This window comes from Neolamprologus multifasciatus, chromosome 23, assembly GCF_963576455.1.
Source record: "Neolamprologus multifasciatus chromosome 23, fNeoMul1.2, whole genome shotgun sequence".
In the NCBI taxonomy this organism is placed as follows: Eukaryota; Metazoa; Chordata; class Actinopteri; order Cichliformes; family Cichlidae; genus Neolamprologus; species Neolamprologus multifasciatus.
In genome coordinates, this window is record NC_140460.1 from 2,140,576 (window position 1) to 2,158,183 (window position 17,608).

At 40.3% G+C, this 17,608-nt stretch overlaps 2 protein-coding genes across 4 annotated transcripts in view; one reads left to right on the plus strand and one right to left on the minus strand.

The window, feature by feature from the left end:
• Positions 1–9,012, minus strand: part of glis1b (GLIS family zinc finger 1b) — a 99,438-nt gene extending 90,426 nt beyond the window's left edge. Inside the window, exons 1-2 of the mRNA XM_085151283.1 lie at positions 6,755–9,012; positions 6,345–6,653 (exon numbers count right to left, since the gene is read on the minus strand). Coding sequence (XP_085007409.1) covers positions 6,345–6,621 — 277 coding nt within the window. The 5' untranslated portion in view covers positions 6,622–6,653; positions 6,755–9,012. The remainder of the gene's footprint in view (positions 1–6,344; positions 6,654–6,754) is intronic.
• Positions 9,013–9,493: 481 nt separating this feature from the next.
• On the plus strand, positions 9,494–15,395 carry dio1 (iodothyronine deiodinase 1). Of its 3 annotated transcripts, none has more exons than XM_085151315.1 (5): positions 9,494–9,601; positions 13,267–13,350; positions 13,425–13,568; positions 13,855–14,054; positions 14,422–15,395. In XM_085151315.1, exons 2-5 carry the CDS (start codon positions 13,311–13,313, stop codon positions 14,485–14,487), a joined length of 450 nt encoding a protein of 149 aa, XP_085007441.1. In that variant the 5' UTR covers positions 9,494–9,601; positions 13,267–13,310; the 3' UTR covers positions 14,488–15,395. The 3 variants fall into 3 exon arrangements, with proteins under 3 accessions (XP_085007441.1, XP_085007439.1, XP_085007440.1); XM_085151314.1 differs by lacking the exon at positions 9,494–9,601 and adding an exon at positions 12,625–13,053; XM_085151313.1 differs by lacking the exon at positions 9,494–9,601 and having other exon boundaries at positions 12,624–13,350.
• Positions 15,396–17,608: the final 2,213 nt, after the last annotated feature.

Here is a 17,608-nt window from a genome sequence, read left to right on the forward strand (position 1 = left end):
TCTGTAAAAAGTCTGTAAAAATAACCCTAAGCGTTGCAGATCACAGTGCTGGCATGGAGCCGCTAAACTTTATTAACATCCAGAGTCGGTCTGGCGAGTCTCCCAGTTCCCTGCAACTTGGACTTAAAAGCCTTAACCTAAACAAGACAGCAGCATCGCTTTCCCAAAATCCTCCTCTTCCTCCCAGCATGCACAACTGCGCCTGTCCAGACTCACCAATAACAAAGAAGCACCAGTCTATCTGCGCCACCCTGCCGACACTAATGATCAGTTGTTGCGCGTTTAAGAGATACGTAAGCCATCGTAAATTTCTATCCAAAGATTTGTGTTTCAAAATAGATTTTATACAAAAATAAATAAATAAATGAAAATCAGTAGATCCCGACCACAAGGCAAGTTGATGTCTGTAAAGGACGATTCGCAAACTAAACAAAATCTGCCAAGACAAGACACAGTGCACGAGTTTCCCTCTAAGCAGCCTTCGCTCCATCGTTCTTTTGTGCACTTATTAATAAGCAAGTTAATACAGTGCTCAGGCTGGATCGCTTTGCACAGAGAATAACTAATTCATCCAGAATGCTAGGCTTCGATTAACGAGCACTAATAAAACATATAAACTGCACTATTAGACTTTATAATGTCTCTCATAGTCCACTGGGGCAGCGCCAGCCAATGGCGCAGTGAGCTGACTGGGCACTGCCCCGTGGCAGCTTCCTGGCAGAGACAGAGACAGAGGATAAAACTCGAGCCTTTTGGCTGCCTTCTCCTCCGCTCTAATGAAGGCATTAAAACATCATGTTTGCCCATTTGTTTTTGACCACTCGGTTGAAGCCAGTGTTTGATTGGCTAGCTGATTAACGTCCAACATGCCCGGCCTCGTAAAAAAGGGACATTTCAGACACCGTTTAGAGAAGTTGAGGCTGACTCGCATTTAAATCTGTCGCTTGCTGCAGATTTAAACGGTGATCTGTTTACCGAGCTGTGATGCAGACTTTGTAAGCTTTTATGTATCATAAATAAACTGCTGAAATGCTCTCTGGCAGAAAAAGATGAAATAGGAGCCTCTCTTAAAACTCAGATGCAAACAGTGCCTTTTCATACTCATACAATTTGGGTCTTGAGCACTTGTTAAGGGAGCTCATTGAGTTTACTTCCTCTTCTTTCCCCCGTCATGTCTTCCTCTCTTCCTGTCTCTCTCTAGCTGACAGCTGTGAGTGGCCCATGAGCTTCCAGGCTCGGATGGTCGTCTTTACTGCCACATTCAAGAGTGGAGCGGATTTTTCTTTGATGAAACACAGCAGCGTTGAGCCAAGAACAGCAAGTGGCACAGCCGAGATGTAAATCAGAAACCCACCCATGTGCTAAGTCATACACGGAGAGCTCTGCGAGAGGAGTCGCTGCTGTCTGAAAATGCATGAGTAATGCAGACTGTATAGACGTGTGGTCAGCTGCGGCATGCTTGTCCAGGCAAACAGAGAAAAGTCTTTTTTTTTTTATCTTTTCTATGCTGAGCTCCAAAACAAAGACACCTGGCAGCTTATTCCTCTCACTGCCAAGAGCGCATAAAAGCCTCGGGCAAGGTTTGTGCTAAAAATACACTTTATGATGACATATCTGAGCCAACTTTGCAGCTTTTTCTTGATTAAGCTGAGGCCCCGGGCAAATGTCTTCTGGTATTCCAGAGATATTTCGACACTTATTCAAACCAGATCATATTTTTGCTGTGTGACTGTTTGGATTCCTTGGCAGAATGCAAGTCAGAATGCTTTTGGTTAGAGTGAGATGCCATAGTCATACCACAATGGTCGCATAAGAATGAGAACATCTGACCTTACTGACACTCACGACAGAAAAGGAAAAGCACAGCAAACATCACATTTTAGCTTTTTTGAAGCTCATTTAGCAAATCGAATCAGAATCCGACCGCAGCTGATGCAACTCTCGTCTCTTCCTTTTGCCATACCTCCTGATTCCATACACACCACGTGGATCTCAGGCCAAGTTGGGCTGAGGTGATTCATGCCACACAAGGGGTGTTCTCTCGTTCTCCCTCTCTAGTGGCTGTGACTCAGGAAGCGCTTTTATTCCATTACCCAGCATCCAGCGTCTCAGGCAGACAGAGGTTTACGGGAATACCGTTGCAGAATCATCACCGGGCCTTCGCTTTATGAATCAATGGAACATGCTGCAAATATTACACCCTGCAACACCCTTCCCAGGCAGCACCCTCGCATTTGCCCATAACTCACTGCTGAGCTCATGCAATATGCAAAGACGTGGGCTGAGGCTCTTTAGCTCGTGGGAATGCACCGAGTGGTGAGAAAACCCAGGAAAAGAATGTTACTATCAATGTGCTACTTTTTATATATAAACAGGTCCGTGTGTGTTTTTCCAAGGAGAACAAGCGGACAAAGAGAAGACAGTTCACGATGACGCATTCCACATAAAGTACAGCTGGCTGAAAAAATAAAAGCATAACCAAAAAATGTGCTGTGTAGTTTTTCACGATCTGGTTAGCTTCAGCAGAGAAATTAAAAGGTCAAATGTCACAGAGCAGCGGTAGCAGCAAAACGTTTCTGAGGGTTGATCAGTCTTTCAAAATATCTTCGAGAAAAAGCGCCTATAAGCTTTTCATCACTGCCACTACTTTTTGGCAAAAGGAGTTACAGCGATACTGAGACCCACAGCCTTCGTACAAACTTCAGCCGCACTGAATAAACTGATATTTCAGTGCTCGTGTCAGCGTTTTCTCCTTTACACAGAAGGAGAGGAACTTTTTTCTTCCTTTCTTTTCTTAAAAAATTATATTTTTAATTAAGAAAAAAAAAGATGCAAATGATTCACTATTTAAAAAGTAAAGTTTAAAAAGCAAACAACAAAAAATGACTCTGCAACAGCTGAATATTAACCCAGATGATGATTTGTTTTCTTTAACTATTGCCTTGATTTTTTTGTGACCCAGTTAGGATAACACCAAATTTTCCTAGCTTGCTTAACAGCCTCTAAAATATAAAAATAAATGAACTTTCATTAAATTTTAGACTTTTATTCTAGACTAGATTTCATTAATTACCAACTATGACATTATGACACTTTTTCATTCCTGAAGCTTACTGGGGAGAATATTTGTTACTGCTTTCGGTAACAAGTTAACAAACCACGATGTAAAGTCACTAATTTGTGTCGATTTTCTTAACCTTTCAGCAAAACAGTTCAGCAACAACACAACTGAACTCTCCCCCAGAAACAGTGAAATCCAAGCAAAATAAATCATATTGTCTGGGCATACATCAAATACGCTTAAAGGCATTTTAAGCCTCAGGTCACAGGTAGTTTAAGAAATTTAAAACCCGTTGAAGCAGCTGAAGCAAATATTCTCCCAGAATTATAGATATATAAACATTTAGATGTGACACAAATCTAATGATTTAGATGAAAACCTATACTCAGAATCTAGCCAACGGAAAGTATTGGAATACTGATATTTTTATGTAATCACCAGTTTCCTCTTAGGCTTGGCTCAACACTGGGTTTTGATGAATGAGGATATTTTGGGACCTTTAATTACTCTGATTTGTCTGACTTTTTAAGAAAAGGCGACTCTGACGAGCTTTTCTTCTGTTTTTCAGATACATTCGACACCACACGGGGAACAATTCACACAGTTTGCTTGGAACCGCTGCTTTTCTCACAATAAAGACTTTGCACTTACAACTGAAATTATTCACGGGCTACTGGGAAGCTGTCATTAAGTGTATTACACTTCAGAGGCTGAAAGCAGCTCTGTAATGGTTGGTTGTTTCTCATAACAGTCAGATTATCGCCCCACAGTCTGACGTCTGGGGGGAAAACACAGGAAACCAAGTCAGTCTGAGGGAATTTCACATTGATACCAACGCCACATACCCATAAAAATAGTGTCTGAGGATATCAGTGCACGCAGTGTATGCTCACACAGTGTCTGTTTACAATATATAAGATCGATGCTATGGAGGTTGGTGAGTTTATGTGCTTACACTGGTACACCGGTGTGGCACAAAAACATACAAGCTCAAATGTTGATTACTCATCTCTTTAGAGACATCCTGTGCATTATCTGAGAGCAGCAGTGTGGGACACCAGCAAACTCTTCAGACTCAAACATTTCCTTAAATAAGCTCAGACTCAGCAGCATCGTTCTGGCCAGAAGAAACTTCAGTAAGATATCAAATGATGCTAGAGTAGACATTCATTCAAAGCTGATATTCAGCTGGTTTCCTTGCAGGCTTAATATTTTCTTTGCTGGTGGGCGCTAATATTTATAGCACAGTTGACCTGCAGTGTTAGAGTGATTAGCCAGCGTTAAACTCACAAAGAGGACGGCAAAAATAAGCACACTGTCTAAAGTCATGCACAGATTTAAGTGTTATTTGACTTGGTGCGAAGAAAAATAGAGAAAATTGTCCTTTTCTATAGTTATGCTGGAAACTATTTTTAAATGGAAAAGCATAGCTCTTTAAACATTATATATATGTATGTATTGTTATTGTTTAATGCTCTCTCATTCACCAACTCTCATTCAAGTCAGTGGTTTTGCACTTGTAAACACTTGTGCAAACAATCGAACACAATGAAGAAAAACTGGCATACAGCTTGTTTTTTGCAGTTTGGGAGCAATTAGAAAACCAGCAAAGCAGTTCCAAATGCAAACATCTTGCGGTGCGTGACAGCTTTCCTCCAAGGATTAGATGAAACACCACCACCTACATTTGAATCGCTGTTATCACTGAGTAATACCTCACTTTTTGCAATTACAGGGTTCACGTTAAAGGTCGGGAATCTCCTATCTGAGTTAAGTTCTTCCTCCGCTGTCTCACTTCCATTAGGAGAAATATTACAGGCGCTGTTTGTTCTGAGATCCCTTTCAGAATAAATCTAAAGTAATGGTGGAGAATGCAGCCTTAATTCCAGCTCTGTCCCCAAATGGGAGTACGTAATATGACCGGGCTGAAATGAGGCATTATACAAAAGACCGATGAGCACTGAGATCATTTTCATACTCCATGACTATAAAACACTGTAAAAATGCCTGTAATGCAGCACATCTTTGTGCAGGCTAGAAACATTAGAGTTCACATTAAACGTAATTAAACTCTGTATTCCTGAAAGCTACAATAAAATATAACGTCGCTGAATCAGTGCGTGCTTAAGGAAACTGCTGGATGAAGTTTTGCTTGCCATAAAAAGGATGACCTTATTAAAATTTCACTCAATTGTTTTATACATTCAGGCATCTGCCTCAGTGTTAATCTGCATAACGTGAACTACAAACACACAACACATCTTGCATTCCCACAATTTACGGGAAGCGAGTTCAAAAGCGCTGAAAAGACAATGAGACAATTCATTGTGGTGCGGGATGCTGGGGATGGAGGGCTGAGGGCACAACTGTGCTCTGAGAGAACTCATAAATGCCGAGACACATTCAGCAGACATGTGGTTTGTGTTTAGGACCGAGAAACAATAATCAAATCCGTTGATCCTCTTCTTGCTGCAAGGGTGATTGCTAATATAAAAGTCTGTTCAGTCTAATCAGAATTAGGACGGGGCTGTAATTACCTCCACCCACTCACAGCAGCACTGTCTAAACAGGATAGCACAGACTAAAAACACAGTTTCCACTCTGTATACTATTTATATTCCACTTTCATCTAAGTTTTGCTTTAAAGATTTTCCCTTCACTGATAAACCTCCAGCCCTGCTTCTTCATTTTTTAACCAACAGGCACCAAATGACTCATATAAGAATATTTTAGCAATTTAAGCATACTTAGTTAACTAAAAGCCCTAATATTTGTCTCAAATTGAGACAAAATAGACAGCTACAGCTGTCCAAGAAAGAGTTTTCCTATTGTTAGATAAGCCAATGTGACACTGAACTAAACTATTCCTTGTTAACACACATAGGAAGCGCACATTTGCTTGGCAGCTTTCTGTATCCCTTCACAGGAGTCTTTGATAGACCGTTTATGAATTGGCCAGCACCCACATGAGGTCTGAGTTTAATTAAAAGGCCTAACGCACAACTGCAAACAATGCTCTTTACACCAAAGTGCAGCTATATCAAAGGACGCTCTTTAGAAGCCATGTGGAAGCAATATTCCTTCAGATGATGGCTTTTTAAATCACTCTCAAATAACCAGAACTGCTAACTGCTCAAACTGTCTGGCTGAATGTGCCACAACGTTTGTTTTAAATAAAGAGATGAAAAAAACATTTCAATTTCCTTCAACTGGCGAATCCACTCAGTTAAAGGACTTTGCAACATCCTCCGTGCTCAGCAGCAGGAGTGCCGACAGAGCCTACCTTGCACCGGCGGGAGAGAGAAGCACAAGCGCGCAGTTTTGCCTGACAGATGCGCTTTTTCCTCGGACGCGGAGAGTCGCTTCGGGCTGGCGCAGTTCATGTGAGTCGGGGTGTCATGAGGGCTCCGGCAAATCTGCGATCCGAAGCCGTTCCCTGCTCGCCGCGCACAGATGTCTCCCTTGCTGCCGTACACGGAGAGCGTCAAGCCAGTGAAGTCGGTGAAAGCAGGGGTCTGGCAGTGGCTCACCATCCCGAACAGCGCTGAGGAGTTTTGCATTAATGACCCAGTGCGGTCCCCGCTCACATTACCTGTGCGCGTGAAAAGAAAAAGGTCAACAAATCGCTGCAGTCTATATGAACCAGGGGGAAATCGTCACAGTGGGAAACTTCAGGGATTTGGCAACACCTACCTTGTCCGATTTGTTTACGAGGAGCAGAAAGAGTCTAAACGCGCACACGACCATGCTTATCAAAGCGGAGAAGGAAGGACTTGCACGCCTGATCGATAGCATCCTCTCAGTGGCGACCAGACATCACAGCATCCTGTGCACACATCTCTCTCTCTCTCTCACTCTCTCTCTTCCCCCCTCTTTTTGCGTGAGATTGACACCCAATAGCTGCACCGGTATGCAGGAGCGCCAATAAGGACGGTGTCCGTGCTTCCGTGGGGGGATAAGATCTGGATCGGGACGATGCAGCAGTTACGCACGAATCAAGATTCGAATAAACTCCCATAAACTTGTGTGCAATATCCTGCATCAGCATGCGTGTTTATGATGCGCTGTTATCATTCAAAGCCCGCTGTTACTAATCATGATGTGATCGAGACAATGTCACAACACGGAATTTCAGCGTTTAATGACCCACAAGCATAGTTTCATATGCACAAGGCTATGTCGAGGCTTTTATTGAGCAGATCGGATCAGGACTCTCCATCTCAGTCCGTTTGGTTATGGATTTGTGTCTGTGGTTTCCACGCTGCTTTTCCACAGAGGCTTGGCTTAATTTAAAGAAAAATAAAAACGTGAGGGGAACTGTTTATACCAATAAATCCCTTTGCATTCAATTAAATTGGTCAGTTTGCTTGAGCCGCCAAAATGATTTCAGTTATTTTATCTGTTCATGAAAATCACGAGTTCTTAAAAAAAGTTTTCAATAACTAGTAATATTCATGGGATTTAATCTCTATTGTTGCGCTTAAATTGGAAACATTTCTCAAAAATAATGTAAAAAGCACAAATTATTCTAAAGCTTTCCTGTTATTGATGGCAGTCATTTGAGAGGCACGCGCCACCACTCTGTGGCCAAACTTAATAATTATCTAAACAAGTTTAATATCAGCGGTAACACAAAACCTTCATATAGAAAACCACCAATCAAAACCACCACTGTTGCCTAAGTAACCCACAGATTTCATTTCAGTTATGATCAAACGGTTCTTTTCTGCGATGCTGACCGGATGCCTCACCCTGTGAGTGATCGCTTTTCTCTCGCTCTCTTAACAAGAACTGCATTTTCTTAGAAAATTCTGCAGCGCCATCTTGCGGTGTTTACGTGGAAACGAAGATGCTGAGTAAAGACTAATCGAAACAGTTGCGTAAATACACGGAGGTGAAGGAAAGTTTATAAATGCCTTAGGAGATAAATGGAGGGAGTAAAGTGTGAGGAAAATATCGGCTGTAAAAATGCGCGACTTGTGCTGCCTTTGTTTCTTCGTCCGGTTATTCCAATTTACTAAACTAAAGGTTTGAGTTTGTTTATAATTTCCTGTGTGTTACTTAAAACGGCAGTTTTCGTTTCCTCTGTTTCCTCTGATCTATTTGTCTAAACGGCAGAAAATGAATTGGAGGACTTCAGGGCCTGGCACTTATCTCTAAGACTTATCTCTAAGACTTATCTCTAAAACTTATCTCTAAAACTTATCTCTAAGACTTATCTCTAAGGGAGTTTGAGGGGGCAGTTTGAAGATGCTACGTTTAAAAAATAATTAAAAAAGATTTTTTTCACCCATTTTATAGACCAAGGATTCACTGAACTGCACATGTATGTGGCATAGTAATCTGTAATTTTAATGTTAATAATTATTAACTGTATGCTTAAATCATACTCAGCTTACAAGAACCATTATTATAGATCAAGATCACAGCATAACTATTGTTATTTAAGTGGAGATGCTGTCTGTGCCTTCATCTCCTCTCACTTGGACTATTGTGATGCACTGTTTTCTTGTCTGACTAAAACATTTATTAAACACCTCCAGTCTGTGCGAAATGCTGCTGTAACAAGTCTCTGAAAATTACCCCACATCTGACATTTTTAAACTGGCTTCCTGTTATGTTTAGAGTTCATCATTTATCATCATCATTTATTTATTTATATAGCACTTTAAAAACACACTTAGTAGACCAAAGTTCTGTACAATACTAATGTGCACATAGTAATAATGGCCGCCAGACTGTGGAATTCTCTTCCTCAGAACTTAAGATCTGCAGACTCAGTGATTACTTTTAAAAAACAGCTAAAAACACATATTTTTAAAATTGCATTTTGTTAACTTTTGACTGTTTTTGTTTTTTTACCTTGTAAAGCACTTTGTGATCTTTTATCTAGAAATGTGCTATATAAATAAAATTTTACTTACTTACTTAATAAAACCAGACATAGCAATAAAATTAAAAAAAAAATATATATATATCAGTTACCCACAGAGTTAAAAGCCAGATAATAAAAATAGGTTTTTAATAAAGTCTTAAAAACTGGCACTGATGTAGCCTGTCTAATATGGAGAGGAAGGTTATTCCAAAGCATAATATTTATTATAAAATTATTCATTGATTTAATTCATTTTAAAATCCTGGTTCTTAGTTTTATGGGTCCTTCCTACATTATGGAACTGTTCTGCCCCTATAGTCAGGTTATGGTGTCCTCAGATAGGGGCCTTTTTATGATTCCAACTAAAGGGGGTTCTGCCTTAGCTCCAAAACTATGGAACAGCTTACCAATATCTCTTTGCACCCTCTGCCCTTGGCATGGGTCTGGATTTAATCCATTTACCTCTGTAAAGCACTTTGCAACTGTTCTCTGTCCTGAAAAGTGCTACAAAAATAAACTTTACTTACATACGCAATCTTTTCTAGGGCTGACCTCCTGAGGCACTGACCCATGCTACAAACGGCCTTCAACAGGATTCCCCATGAGGTGTCACAGATAAGAAGGTTGAGAGGGTCATGCAAGATCCTGCAACAAGTGGACAAATAGTAAGAGGCTCCCAGTTTTTCTTATATTGGTGCGAGACACAAGAAAACTTAATTCTTCACTTTTCTGACCTCACTGCAAGACATTTTATTGTTCTTTAGACCTTATAGCCTATAAGATTAGGCTAAGATAAGTAAGCCTTCTTAATGGGTTGAAGTATTTTTTTTATACTTTTTACTTTCTCCCAAGACGATTTGGTCTTTCCAGGGCTGCAGGTAAAAGAAAGTAGAAGAAAGAAGGTAGAAGAAAGATTTTCTAACATGAATGAATCAGCTCACGGGTTCAGCAACACTTTTAGAAACTGCTGTTTCTCAACACAGTTCACCAACAAATTTTGTTATCAAGACTCAGGTCAAAAGCCTACATCCCTCGTGGTATGAGGGTGCATTAGTGCCTATGTAGCTAGTAGCTTGCACACGTGGAAAGGCACCATCAATGCTAAAAGCTACATAGGCTTTAGAGCAAAATGTGCTCCCATCCAGATGGCTTCTTTTTTAAGAAAGACCGTGCATGTTTCAGTTACACAATACACAGTCATAAACACAAGTCTTTTTTGAGACCATTTTTATTTTTTCAAATTCAAAACTACCTCCCTTACTTTTCCTTAAAATGTTACATTTCCTCAGTTTTCTGTGTGTTGTGAATAGAATCAACATTTTACACAGCATCCCAGATTTTTTGTTTGCAAATGTAGAAGTTTTAACACTGGAAGGTAGCCTTTATATTTTATCTGAAAACTTTATATTACAGGGTTCTCATTGACCTAAAAAAACAGTGTAAAAACTATTTACCAATGTGCCCAACTTGTACTGGTCAACAGTAGAGAGTATTCTGACCTACTGCTCCACAATGTGGCTCACCAGCTGCACAGAAGAAACAAAAGAAGATCAGATACGGGTGGTGAAGGCAGCCAAGTGTGTCACTGGTGCATTAGCCCACTTACAATTTTCATTGTAGGTGGGCTAATGCAGTTAATTAAAAGTAGTTTGATTATTTTAATAAACCAGGTAACTTAGATGGATTTGACGCTGGCATGACCACAGTGCACATGTCTGATGTTGCTCACAGTGGTCCAAGTGTCCGCTCAGGGAGTTTGTGTGTTGGCTCAGACACGTGAAACATTACAGGGAACATTGGAGATGACACTGTTTCACAATAAAAGCATCATGTAACTTTTTCTTTTTTGGCCAAATAAAAGTGAAATTCACTTTGTGATAAATACCATGTAGATAAATGAAATTCAAATATTGTGAATAATTAGAACAGCTCACAAGTTTGTGTAAATAAAAGGTAGTCTGTCATCTGAGAGCTCATTCATGGAGAAACTGGTCAAAGAAAGAATTTGCCATGTAACCTTTTTGACAGCTGGCTTTTAAAACAAACTACAACCACCACCTGTGAGTGTGTTCATGTAGCCAGGTAAAAACTGCACTTCCTTCGTCCCACTGAAAACTAGATTTAGGCTTAAGCCTGCCTTTTTGACTTTGAAATCTCCCTTTCTTTTACCCCAGAGATAAGATGACTTTTATACATCTTTCTGGTGGCCTGCAATTAGAAAACAAGTAAAACAAGTTCAACAGTCCTGGGACATCTTCCCCACTATCTGGCTTGTCTGAACCTAACAGCTTCTCTTCCCTTAACATGACAAAGTTACATTGTGGGTTGTCAACCCAGGTTTTCACAATTTAGCTGTGGGCCTGTTTACAGAAAACTGTGGCGTTGACACTAGGTAACTAATGCAACATAATGCAAACTTTTCTTAGAACAACGTATAATTTTAAATAAATATGACGAGAATAAAAACATAATACAAGACTGTTCCTGCAAGCGCACTGTGAAAGTTAATATATGCTTATCACTAGCGCTACCACATCTTTAAAGGACAAACAGATCTTAATATGGTTTCAATTGGAATTTGCATGAAATTCACGTGTTTAGAAGGTGTATTTTTTATTGCATATTAGACAGTTTTAGATATACTTAGTCTTATTCCTTCATCTGTGGCCTTGGCATTAAATGTCTTGGCAGCAAGAAAAGAACAAATATAAAAATACAGGTCAAACCAGCAAGCTTTTTTGTAAGCTACTTACAAATCTTAAGGGTTATAAAGTCAACAAGTAATGCTCTCTGTTTTAGGATTATGTTGCTGTACATAATCTGTATGTATCTGTACAAAGGTCCACAGAAAAAGGGAATAGATTTTATTCTGAAGGAAAGAGGGGAAAAAAAAACCCCATTACATAATACTCATGCCCATTAGAGATGGCTAAAAGGTTTAGACTTTATCTAAAAACTTTGGCTGTTTTTCCAGGAGAATTAATTTTTCATTAGGTTTATAACTTAACTGACTGAAAAGGTTGGATTATGTTGTACTCACAAATATAATCTTATTTTATAATATATAAAATTAATATACAGGAAGAGATTTGGTGTATGTGTATGCTATAACTAAGACAAGGATGTCTACATGACAGGTCATCACAAAGTGTTGGTATAACATTAAAATGAATAAATAAATTAAAATAATTTAATGCTGAAACCAGTAGACCTAACCAAAACTAAACATTTATTAAAAACAAACCAAACCAAACACACTCAGGAATTAATGAAAACCAAATTTAATGAGCTCATTTTATTATTGAGGTAATAGTGCAGCAGATAGCTTAAACTATCTCTTAAACAATTAGACACGAGTTTGAAAATGCCCATTAGTTGCATGAACTTTTGGTCATCATTTCAATCTTAGGAAACAACTTACTGGACAAATTTCATAAGTTTTATTTTTGAGCTATATGCTTTTGACGTAAAGTAAGTCAGATGCATAATCTAAACACTTCTTCAGATTGTCTGTGCTTCAAGGAAAACTAAATAATTGCAATGAAATATATGTTACATGCTGCTCCAATCACAATATTACTACATCCCCTTAGCTAATTATAGAAAAAACTCCTCTTACGCGCCTACGGTCATGTTGCCAAGCAACCACTTACTAGCAGGACCTAAAACAGGACCTCGGCTAATTTTAAGACAGTCGTACTCATTTATATCTTCTACTTATTTGTATAAACGACAGCTACCAGCCTTTTTTAATTTGGCTTTGATTTGATGTTTCTTCTTAGTGGGAAATATTGAAGAAAATTAGCTCCCAGCTAAACTATGGGATGCTTAGCAAGATGAAAACGCGGATATTAATATGTAATCAACAGAAAGCGTGTCAAAGCGCAGAATAACAACTGTTATCGTCGCGTATATATAATTTTTTTTCTTCTGTTAGTAAAATAAACGATCTTACAGGAAAGACCGTGAAGGCAGCACAGTGGGAGGGAGCCTGAGCAACACTTTTAAACGAGCGATACGAAGAGTTCCGCTGGAGACGCCTTGAAACACGGGACGTACCACCGGCAAGCTGCTGCCATGTTTCTGCAAAAAGTTCTGCTTTATTTGTCGACAGCATGTATGTTTTGCTACATGTTGGGACTGTTTCTCATGCTGGCGATATTGCAGTTTTTCTCACCAAGCCTTGCGAAGAAGTTCATACTTCGCATGGGTGAAAAGATCACCATGACCCAGAATCCCAGGTTTAACTATGAGGATTGGGGTCTGACATTTATGTCCTTGGCATTTATTAAAACTGCTTCTTTTCACATGTGGCTGTCTCTCGGAGAAGAGGCGTTTGTGGGGGGAGAAGCTCCAGACTCACCTGTGGTCACTATGGACCGCGAGAAAACCAGCATCTCCAAGTATTTAAAAGGTGCGTTAAAGGACCCCAGACTCGTCTGTTTTTATGCGATGCTTCTTTGCGCCAACATTGCCGTTTCTCCGCAGGCAACAGAGCGCTTGTGCTGAGTTTTGGAAGTTGCACCTGACCCCCGTTTATGTATAAACTTGATGAGTTCAAGCAACTCGTCAAGGACTTCAGCGATGTAGCCGACTTTCTTGTGATCTACATCGCAGAGGCTCATTCAACAGGTGAGTACAAGCTGTTAAATTTGTGGCTGGAGACATGTGGCCAAAATATCACCAAGCAAGAAAGTGAAGTTTTTTTGTTTCTTTAAGATCTGAATTCTGCTGATGAATGTTTAGTTTCATCAGCTTGAAGCTAAACCCAGGAGATGCAGATCTGTGATTGGTTATTGGACGTTTGTAACCCAGTTAGCATTCATTATCTCTATGAACACACGAACTACTTATATGCTTTCTGTTTATATTGTTCTGGTGCAATCATGTGAAGACGCACTCTCGGTTTCACTTGCAGATGGTTGGGCCTTTAAGAACAACTATGACATCAACCAGCACCAGAGCCTGGAGGACAGGCTGTCTGCGGCACAGGTCCTGGTTCAGAGTGAACCCCTGTGTCCTGTGGTTGTGGATGAAATGACTGATGTCACCACCATAAAGTATGGAGCTCTGCCTGAGAGGCTTTACGTTTTGCAGGCTGGGAAAGTGCTCTACAAGGTAAGACAGGTGCAAAAACCGGCAATTTCTCGAATAGTTTCTTTCCGAGCTGCTAATTGATGAGTTGTTTTTAGAGAGCAACAAGGGCAAATTCTTTCACTTTCCACTCAACGCTTCTCTCACGCAATTTGAAGCCATACCAGCATTAAGGGCTATCTCAACACACACTATCGCGTGTGGTGCAGGAGTTAAAGAAGCATACACAAGGGCACATTTTTGGCACTGAACCAGGCTCATGGCAGCCGGACCAGATATGTAGTTTAGGTGACAAAAACCTGTTTGTTGTCCTCTCATTTGAATTAAATTAGTATCTTTATAATAAAGTGTAATTAATTATGCTTTTAACATTTGTTACTATGTTCCTCAGGGAGGGAAAGGGCCTTGGGGCTACAACCCAGCGGAGGTGCGATCCTTCTTGGAGAAGATAAAATAAGAAACTCTGCGCTTATGTGAATAAAGGTTTCTTCTTATTAAGGGGTTTTATCTACATTCTAACCAGTATACATTACTTATATAGTAGAGGGATTTTACAATCAGGCTCTCATGTAGTCTTAAAGATATCAGCCTCTGAGCTTGAACTCTCCTCTCAGTGTTTATTAATGACGGCTGCAGATTAAACCTTTGGACTCTGGAGCCAGATGCATTCAAACACAGGGAGACAGTCCACTCAGCGGCTGTGATAAAACGGCGCATACAGGAGATGTAATTTGTGTGAGCATGCATGTGTTTTTGTCCATATTCTCTTTTTGGTTGCATGGTGGGTTTATTATGGCGCAGGTTTGTCTGCATTGTAACTGTAATGTCAGCCTGTGAGCTTGCGACCCCCTCTCTGTGTTTCTTAGTGACGGCGACAGATTAAACCTCTGGTCTCTGGAGCCAGATGCACTGAAACGCAGGGAGACGGCCGACCTCAGTCACGTCATGTTCGTTGTATCACAGACTAGACAGCAGATGTCGTTTGCTTCCATATGTGTTTTACTTATGTTGCCTGGCTTCTTCAGTTAAAATCCCAGAAGATTTAAGGCACTGAAAGTTTTCCCATTTTCAGTGTCAGTTATCAAGTGCACACTTATGAATTCTCCACAGTTTCAACAGCTGGCTACTATTTACATGACAATGCCAGTCAAAACCTCTTCTAGCTGGAAGTCTTTGAACTACGTAGGTTAATTTATTATTGGACACTTATTGATTTGAATATTCTTGGATGTGAAGTCACCAACATAAGAGTACTCTGTCAAAGTAAGTCATAAAAACAGACATGCAGCAGCACCGTATGCTTCTTTGTGTTTGTTGTCACTGTGACTCACGCTTGACCCATTAAAAGAGAATGATTGTTGCAAAGCTCGAGTTCTCCATTATTACAAAAATGCCAACAAAGAGCAGATTTCTTCCACATGAGAATCTGCCTGTTTGCTGTCTGGTCTGGAAATGATAAACCTTCTGCACTGTGTGTGGATTGTAAACTTCAGATTCCTGTGTTATCTGCACATCAGATGATTTTGGCACCCAGTGTCCATGTTACATAATTTAATCTAATGAGGGTTCTTATCTTGGTGTAGTTGATTAAATAGCTTTCAAGTATTTGGAGAAAACAATCTAATTTTAATTTCAATCCAAGCATTTAAACTGACTTCTTTTATGTTTTTGTTGTACATCAGTGCTTCTTTTACTTGCCAGAATACTTTTTGTGTTGTCTCATAAACACAAGTGCTAATGCGAGCCTTGTGTCAATAATAAAAGCAAAACTTGTTGAAATGAAATAAAGTTTTAGTTAAAATCCTGTTTTTACAAGTATATGACACAGATATGTTTTGAACAAAGGCTGCAGCTTTCATAACACTTCTTGTGTGACTGAAGTTGGAGGGTAGGTTTGGCTGCTGCCCAGTCAGGCCACATCCTGTGGAGGCTAGCCAGCAGCAGCTTAGCCCCATTTCCCATTGTTAGACAGGAACCACAACACTGTAGGATCCTCCCAACGATGAACTTTTGTCAGGATCCAGGTCTGAATCATAAAGTTTAACCAAACCATGGATGTGCAGCATGTGTGTCAAAGCCATGAATGTCTTTATGAAGCCCACTAGAGGGCAACATAAAGACATGGAGGGAAAAAACAATCATGCTCAAGTGAGTCTTATATTAAGATAACAGATGCATCATTCAAGGAAAGTGAAGGACATTCAATAGAATAAAAACGTTTCATCAAGCGTTTGTAGATTCAAAGTGCTGCTCTTCTGGCCTTTACTTGTCTTAAAATTCTTAAGCTGCAAGTAAAAACACTTACAAGATTGAAGTGCAACAAAAAGGAGTCACCATGTGATTGTAACAGCAGTTTGATGTCAAAAGCAAAGTGTGCTCGTCCTCCATGTTTAGGGAAAAGCTGTACTTGGCAACTCCCGGAGCTTTCAGTGGCTCCGACCGCCTCCAGCAGGTGGCAATAAATAGATCCCGGCTAAAATAAACACAGACGTCTAAAACGAAACTATAAAGACCCTTTGGAGCCACTCACCATTACGCCGTGAAACGAAGCTTGACGATCTCCCAGCAAAGGGTAAGTGGTGGGTTGAAAACTGTTGAAGGTAAATTCTTATGTGGTGGTAAATGGCGTGAAGGTGGCTGTTTGCAGCTTAAATGTGCTCTTACTGTACTGACAGTCACGGATTAATCCAAAGGATAAACATTCATGATGCGACGTAAAGCTACTGACATAACTTTAGAAATCACCTGATAATCTTTAAGGTTACATCGTCCAAATAACTCGGTGTATCTTTGAGGCCTCCACAATCTCAGCTGCTCTTCAAGTGTTTCTTTGGCTGTGATGGTTTTATGCAGAGTAAAGATTTGTTGTCATACAGTGTAGACTCACGGCAATCCCACTGCGAACCACAGTTACACAGTTCAAAGAAAATGTAAAATATTTCCTCCTACATGCACCTTTTAAACTGTTATTTCTGCCACATGGAACAAACTGTAACAGAACTGAGCTGGTCCCAAACCCACTGATGTCAACAGCTGAAACGATTTGTCCCTCATCTTTCATGCACAGCCGTTGAGCCAGAGCTGCAGTTTCCTTTGAGTCAAAGGCTCCCTCTGGACTTCCTCTTGTTGTTCTGCTACCTGTTGACTACAGCACCCTCTAGCTTTAGCGAAAGCACCGATTAGCGACGCCACCACTGGTCTGGTGAGGTCTGTGCACTCTCACCCCAACCGGTCACAGCAGATGGCCCCGCCCCTCCCTGAGCCTGGTTCTGCTGGAGGTTTCTTCCTGTTAAAAGGGAGTTTTTCCTTCCCACTGTCGCCAAAGTGCTGCTCATAGGGGGTCATATGATTGTTGGGTTTTTCTCTGCATCTATGAAGCGCCTTGAGGCGACTTTTGTTGTGATTTGGCGCTATATAAATAAAATTAAATTGAATTGAATTGCACTGACTGCAAGCAAGATGTGATGACAACTCCATTTTAAAGACACAGGACGTTAATCTGCGCTCGTAATCTTGGCATTTTTGATAAACAGAAGGTACACACGTGGTAAATACAGCACTTACACTTCAACACTTTT